Source organism: Chrysochloris asiatica, unplaced genomic scaffold (assembly GCF_000296735.1).
Source record: "Chrysochloris asiatica unplaced genomic scaffold, ChrAsi1.0 scaffold00494, whole genome shotgun sequence".
NCBI lineage: Eukaryota > Metazoa > Chordata > Mammalia > Afrosoricida > Chrysochloridae > Chrysochloris > Chrysochloris asiatica.
In genome coordinates this window covers 568394-576591 of record NW_006409012.1, presented here as the reverse complement: position 1 = coordinate 576591, position 8198 = coordinate 568394, and the positions used below count along the sequence as shown (strand labels likewise).

Sequence of the window (8198 nt, the reverse complement as noted above, 5' to 3'; positions counted from 1 at the left end):
CCCCAAAACCACACAATAAAAACCCCTACCAAGATGAATTGGCACAGTGTCATCAGCAATGGGCTCAAGTGTAACACCAATTCAGAAGATAGCAGAGAACTGGGCAGTATTCTGTTTTGTTGTGCTGTGCATACGGGCGCTATGAGTCGAAACCGATTCTGTAGCACCTAATGACAACACGGCAGCCATCCTTATAAACAAAAAGGGCTAATTTATGTATTTTCTGTGAATTCACTCTTACTATTAGCATATATTTTCTATGAACTATGAAGACATAGTAACAATAAAGTGGTTTTACCATCTGCATTTTTATTGTTGTCTTACTAATTTTCTTTATATAGGTAAAAATCTGATAATCCTTTATATATTGAAATTAAGAATCTAAGTGTGTAATGTTGAAGTGCTTCAGTTTGAATATTAGACCGGACTTAGGTTCAGAGCTGGTGACTAGAGTTTCCCACAAAAGGTTTCCGGCATGTGCTGTGTGTTGCTGATAAGAACCCTGTGTTTAAGCCTTTTGTTTATCTGAGGAAATTCCTGTTAGGTGTGTGCACATTCCCCTTTGTTTTCAGTATTAACCTTAGTGAGTTGGCTACAAGAATTTTACACAACCCTCTTTTATTATTTTAGTAAAAATCCCTTTGCAGATAGGGGATACGTTCCTACAAATAATGAAGATGGATATTTGCTGAATAGAGCCTTTTGACTATTACATATAGACTGAAAGATTTTCAATTAAAGATAAGATACTTAGTTGATTTTTAAACAATATCTGTACTTCATAAGCTAGACATAAAATATTTAGATAAAAGTTAGTGTGTACTTGAGGTATATGAGAGGCCTTCAAAAAATTCTTGGAAAAATTCATCATCTGTTCATTCCATTTTTTCATGAATTTTTTGAAGCCCCCTCATGTTTTCAGTAACTTGACATACTCTATTATAAATATGTCTGATTAAGTTTGAAGAGGCCTTTGAAGTAGGTATTAAACTGTTGTAGCAAATTAACTCATTGATGGGCTATATTTAATTTTTGGTGGTGTCTGAGTGTTTTCCTTTTGTGCTATGTACCATACTCAAATTACAAGTAAAATCTGTTCTTATTCCGAGGCTGAGGTGTACTACGCCAGTTAAGTCTCACTCACTACGAAAGCCACTGTGAGTGTTCCTGCGGCTGTGTGTTGCCATGTCTGTCAGGAAAGCACAGCAATGATTTTGATTCCTGACCTCCTGTCAGGATATTATTTTGGGAAAAACCACTGACAAGTTTCTTACTTGTATCAAAGAACAGTAAATATTTTCTGAACAATTACTGATGTTACATTTATTTGTTTGATCAATAGTAACTCTGTTCTCTTTGGAAATTAAAGGCTATTTGCAGTTTATTTTCCAAAGTTTATAAACCGAATTGTTAGGATAAGGTAGATTTATTATTTGGATAGGAATCCTGGTAGCACAATGGTTGGGCTGCCAATGGAAAGTAAGGTTTGAACCCACTAGCCGCTCCACAGGGAAAATAGCCTACAGCCTAGAAAACCCTATGGGGCAGTTCTACTCTGTCCTACAGCGTCACTGGGAGTCAAAATAAAGCTGACGGCACCTAGCAACAACATTTCTTGGATAAATGTTTATGTAAATAAACAGGTGGAGTAATGTGCTGGACTATATATAAAGTTGGTTTGAACCACAAGGTTGGTGGTTCAAGCTCGCCAGCTGCTCCTTGGAAACCCTATACAGGGTTGCTATGAGTCGGAACTAACTTGACAGCACTTAACAACAACAACAATTTGTAAGATAATTTCATTAATTTTTATCAAAAGGAATAAAATAGAGTTTGTGTCATTGCTTCAGAATATATTAATCCTTAAGACGATTCTAATAACATTCCTTTGCATTTCAGGCCTTTGAAGACCTCAGCAAGCTCATGATCAAGGTATATGTCCTTCATACCAACTATGATATAATTTTGAAAATCTATTTTACTAGCTGATACTTTGGGGACATTATTTCTTTCAAAGGTCTTTTTTCTTTTTTCTTATCAGGCTAAGGAAATGGTGGAGTTATCAAAATCAATAGCTAATAAAATTAAAGATAAACAAGGTGACATCACAGAAGATGAGGTAAATTGTTTGCTTTTTTAAGGCCTGACAAGTAGATTATATAAATAGCAATGATATTTTCCTGGCTTACCAGTTTTCTTTCTTAATGTAGTATTTTAGGACTTGAGGGTAGGTGACAGTGCTAAAGACAGTGACTCATAAAACTTTGTTAAGATTTGTTGTTGTGAAGTGCTGTTTAGTTAGTTCCAACTCATAGCAACCCTGTATAGGGTTTCCGAGGAGCAACTAGTGGGTTTTAATCACTGACCTTGAGGTTAGCGTTCAGTGCTTATCTTGCAGCACCTCACCAGGCCTAGTAGGATGAAAGGTTATTTCAACCCCATTCTTGTGGGATAATGAAATGCGTAAGGAGTGGCTGCTTCATTCATGCCCGTAGTTTTGATATTTCTTTCATTAAGTTTGTCTACATTCTGATCACAGCCATTTTTCTTTCTAAGTTTTAGATTGCGTTATTTGGTTGGCGTTAAATATAGCATACTTATTATCTAAATTTGTGGCACCAAAATTTGTGAGGTAAAGCAGTATGAGTTGCCAGGATAGTAGTAAAAGGAAGAAGAAAAATAATTAGATTTATGCAAGAAACTGCTAGAAATCTGCTTCTTTAGAGTTTGCAGAATAGAAACAAAGTAGAAGAAGAAGTGGGTAATTATAGAAATATTAAGTAGAATTGCAGTTTTGATTGAAGGATTTGAACTATTGGGTGAGGGGAGGACTTAATTCTCTGTAGTCTTTTTGTGTTTTCTTCCCTCTTACAGACTATCCGGTTTAAATCCTACTTGCTGAGCATGGGAATAGCTAACCCAGTTACCAGGGAAACCTATGGCTCAGGCACACAGTATCACATGCAGCTGGCCAAACAGCTGGTTGGAATATTGCAGGTGCCTTTAAAGGTAAGAGCCTGACCTAACAGTGTTCTTTAAATACCATGTAAAATCATTTATTATTAAAAATATTAACACAACAGATGGGTAACTCGCGATAACTGTAGTGAAGAATGCTTATCAGGATGGATTATGAGGGTTGGAAATGCAAAGGTAGACGTTTTGGAACAAGGCAGGGAGTGATTAATCCTACAGGCTAGGAGCGGAGCTATCTGGGACCATCAACAGAGAAGAGCCCAGAGTTGGACCCTACCCAGAGAAACAGAGGTGCCTAAAATGGAGACAGAGACGATGATGTGGAGCAATGAAGCAGCTGGGGACTCTGGATCCAGAAAGGGAACTGGGGGTGTGTGGGGGGGCGTGGAATGTAGGGGGCAGGAAAAAAAAATATTAACAGAAGCATAACTCCTTTGATAATATGCTTACTGTTCAACTGATATGTTAATTTTTCTTTCAGGTATGCAAAATTAGTTCAGTGTACTTATTTGTCATTTTTGGGGTCAGTTACTTAAATTGTTTCAACTTCCATTTCAGATAGACAGAACTTCCTGACTATTTGATAAGAAGTTTTTATTTCTAACTTTCATAAGGAAATGTATAAACTATATATACAGATGTAGAGTCCCAGGGTGGTACAAACAGTTAAGTGCTTGGCTACTAACAGAAAGGCTGGCAATTTGAATTCACCCAGAGATGCCTCTGAGTCATGGCATGGCACTGTAGGATCAGCACTGGACTGCTAACTGCAAGGTGGGCAGTTCAAACCCACCAGCCACTCCTAAGAAACCCTGTACAGGATCACTGTGAGTCAGAACCAACTTGATGGCACTTAACAACAACAGAGGTGACAAAGAAGAAGTTTACTTTGGAAAGATCACAGCTCTTTACAGTCCTATGAAACACAGCTCTCAACATGAGTCAGAATTGACTTGACAGCAACTGGTTTTTTTGTTTTATTATAGATATATTTTCTTTCTGTTTCATTTCAAACATCTATAGATTTTATGTTATTGTTGAATATTATGTTTGTAGGTCATTTAACGTCATTTGCGGGCCATACAAAATTATCAGCTTAAAAATTAGCCTGCTTTATTTCATCAAACATTTAGTTAATTCACCTCTAATGTGATGGCTGGAACTGCAGTTGCATTGGCAGGGCCAGACCAACGATTTCCAGGGCTTTATACGGCCCATGGGCCTGACGTTCCCACCTCTCTTTTAGATGAAGTTTATACAGCACATTAGTTTCCTATTCAACAGTTTATACACAGTTTGTTCTGTGACCTTGGTTGCTGTCCCCACATTCTGTCAACATCCTCCCCTTTTCCATCCCTCTATTTTTCCTGTCCTTTCTTGCCTCCTTGTCTTTGCTTTTGAGTAAATATCACTGTTTGGTCATGTATAGTTGATTGTTTGAAGGAACACATTCCTTATGGATCATCTATTTTTCGCCTGAAAAGTGACCTCCAGGAGTGACTCCAGTTGTTGTTGTTGTTAGGTGCTGTTGAGTTGGTTCTGACTCAGTGATCCTGTATAGGGTTTCCAAGGAGCACTTGGTGGGTTTGAACTGCCGACCTTGTGGTTCAAAGACCAGGAGTCACCAGGAGTGGCTTTAACCCGGGTTAAAAGGGTATCTTAAGCAGTAGTCTCGGGTTCCTCTACTCTCTATCAGTTTAGTAAGTGTGGTCTTTTTTTTTTTTATTAATTTGAGTTTTATTCTGTACTTTCTGTCTTTCTAACTGGAATCTTCTATTGTTTCCTGATCAGAGTGATTGATGGTGTTAACCGTGTGTCATCTAGTTCTGCTCTCACCAAAAGAGGCTGTAGTTCGTGTGAGCCCTTAGTCCTGTGGATTAATTGCTTCCTTGAGGCTTTGGTTTCCTTCACTCTCCTTTGCTCCAGATGTGATGAGAACAGTAGTTGTTGTATCTTAGATGGCTGCTCACAAGTTTTTAAGACCCCAGATAATACTCACCAAACTAGCATGTAGAACATGATGTTTATGAACTATATGATGCCAGTTGACCTTCATGTCCCCTGAGACTATCATCCTTAGCTTTTAGATGCAATAACTCAATGCCACAAAGTGTTTGGATATGTTAAAGAAGTTAATATAACTGAGTTCCCTATTGTTGCTGCTGAGTTGGTTCTGACTCATAGCGACCCTGTATAGGGTTTTCAAGAATGGCTGCTGGGTTTGAACCACTGACCTTGCAGTCACCAGTATGGTGCTATTCTACAGCATTCCATATATACTAGAGCATATATATGACTATATGTGAAGCAAATACAAATATGTATACCAAAAAGCTGTACCTATAAATGCATGTACTCCCATACATATAGCATACATGTCTACCTATGTAAACACTCACAAATGAGCAAATAAAAGATATGAACAGAACATTTTAAAGGGATGCTTAAGAAGACAAAGTCAAGTATTAATAATGAAATGTGCAAAGACCTAAAGTTAGAAATCCAAGAGGGAAGAACAAACTCAAGCTAAAAGAACTGAAGAAAAAAATTAAAGCTTTCAATGGTAGTATTGAAGTATTCTATGGGCAAAATACTGAATGATGCAGGAGGCATCAAAAGAAGATGGAAGGAATACATACAGTCACTGTACCAAAAAGCATTGGTCAGTGCTCAGCCATTTCAAGATGTAGCATATGATCAACAGTAAATGGTATTGAAAGAAGAAGTCCAAGCTACACTGAAGGTATTGGTGAAAAACAAGACCCCAGGAATTGATGGAGTACAAATTGAAATGCTTCAACAAACTGATGCAGTGGTGGAGGCGGTCACTTGTCTGTGCCAGTGGATTGGAAGAGATCCATATTTGTGCCATTCCAAACAAAGGTGACCCAATAGAACGTGAAAATCATCGAACAGTATCATTATCATTAATAGCACATGCAAGTAAAATTCTGTTGAAGATAATTTAAAAACGGTTGCAGTAGTACATTGTCGGAGCTGCCAGAAATTCAAGCCAGATTGAGAAGAGGATGTGGAACAAGAAATACTGTTGATGTCAGATCTTGGCTAAAAGCAAAGAATACCAGAAAGATGTTTACTTGTGCTTTATTAACTATGAAAGGGCATTCGACGGTGTGGATCATAATAAACAGTGGATAACATTGCCAAGAATGGATAATCCTGGGGAACCTGTACATAGATTAAGAGACAGTGTTTGACGAGAACAAGGGGACACTGAATGTTTTCATATCAGGAAAGGTGTGCACCAGGATTGTGTGCTTTTCATAAGACTCATTCAGTCTGTATCGTGAGCAAATAATCTGAGAGGCTGTATTATATGAAGAAGAACTTGGCATCAGGATTGAAAGAAAACTCATTAACAACTTGTGATATACAGATGATATAACCTTGCTTGCTGGAAGCAAGATATAAAATACATACTGATGAAGATCAAAGACTGTAGCCTTCAGTATGGGTTTCACCTGAACTTAAAAGTAAAGATCTTCACCATGGGAGCAATAAATAGCATCATGATAAACTGAGGAAAGATTAAAGTTGTCAGAGACTTAATTTTGCTTAGATATGCAATCAATACTCATGGACAAAGTAGTCAAGAAATCAAAGGATATATTACATTAGGCCTGTTATAAAAGACCTCTTTGAATTATTAGAGAGACTAAGGTGTTCAGGACCAAGGCTATGGTGTTTTCACTTGCCTCATGTGCATGTGAAAGTTGGATAATGAATAAGGAAAACCAGAGAAGAATCAGTTCATTTGAATTAGGGTGTTGGTGAAGAATTTAGAAAGTACAGTGGACTACCAGAAGAACAAATTAATCTGTTTTGGAAGAAGTGCATCCAGAATACTCCTTAGAAGTAAGGATGGTGAGACTTTGTATTTTGTACTTTGAACATGTTGTCAAGAAGGATCAGTTTCTGGAGAAGGGTATTATGCTTGGTAAAGTGGCAGGTCAGTGCAAAGAGTAAGACCCCCCCTCCCCCCTTACGAAATGGACTGACACAGTGGCAGCAAAAATGGGCTCAAACATAGCAGTAATTGTGAGGATGACGCAGGACCAGGTAGTATTTCTTTTTGTTGTACACAGAGTAACTATGAGTTAGAATTAATAATGTACATATGGTAACAACAACAACAACAGAATCCTGGTGTGGCACTGCAGGATAATGCACTGTACTGCAAGGTGGATTTGAACCGCTAAGTTGGCAGTTCAAACCCACCAGTCACTCCTTGGAAACCCTGTACAGGGTCGCTAGATGTCAGAAGTGACTCTACGGCATTTAACAACAACAGTTACTGTTTTTACATAATTGTGTATGTTACAGCATTTACTGTTGTTCTTAAATGCTGTTGAATCACTTCCGTCACATAGTGACCCTAAATGGGGTTACGGAGGAGTGGCAGGTGGGTTTGAACTGACAACCTTTCAGTTAGCAGTCCAGTAGTTCTCCTCCAGCACCACTTTATTCTTTCATACTTTTTAGTGTCTGCTCTTACCTTGGTCACACTGTGCTGACTTCCCCATACTGTGTATCACCATTCCCTGTCACCAGAATTAACATGTGTTTGCTTCCTCCCATCCCTGATAACCATCAAAGAATGCTGCTCTGTGTATAAGCCTATTCTTGACTCTATAAAAGTGATCTCATGCAATATTTGTCTTTGACTTCTTTCACTTATTTCACTCAGCATAATGCCCTCAAGTTTCACCCATGTTATAGGATGTTTGGCAGACTCATCAGATTTCTTTATCCTTGTATAATATTCCATTGTATTTATATACCACATTTGTGTATCTGTTCTTTTATAATGGACACTTAGATGGTTTACATCTTTTTGCTGAGGTTAGTAATACTGCAATGAACATGGGTATGCATTATGTCACTGCTCTTATTGCTCTAGGATATAAACTAGGAATGACTTGCTAGATAATATGGTATTTCTAGTTCTACCTTTTTGAGGCAGTGCCATACCATTGCCCTTAACACTTATTATTTTATAATTCCACCAGAATTGTTTAAGATTTCCCATCTCCCCACAACCTTGTCAGCATTTGTTGTTTTCTGATTTTTTGATCAGTACATTGTTTGCCAGGGTGAGATGGTATCTCATTGTAGTTTTGATTTAAATCTCTTTGAGGAGTTCTGGTAGCGTAGCGGTTATGAATTGGGCTGCTAACCTCAAGGTTGGCAGTTCGAAACTA

At 38.0% G+C, this 8198-nt stretch overlaps 1 protein-coding gene across 1 annotated transcript in view; it reads left to right on the top strand.

Moving 5' to 3' along the window:
- VPS36 (vacuolar protein sorting 36 homolog (S. cerevisiae)) overlaps positions 1–8198 on the top strand; it is a 96930-nt gene that overhangs the window by 62472 nt on the left and 26260 nt on the right. Inside the window, exons 7-9 of the mRNA XM_006877428.1 lie at positions 1900–1932; positions 2042–2119; positions 2875–3009. Of these exons, the coding sequence (XP_006877490.1) occupies positions 1900–1932; positions 2042–2119; positions 2875–3009 (246 nt within the window). The remainder of the gene's footprint in view (positions 1–1899; positions 1933–2041; positions 2120–2874; positions 3010–8198) is intronic.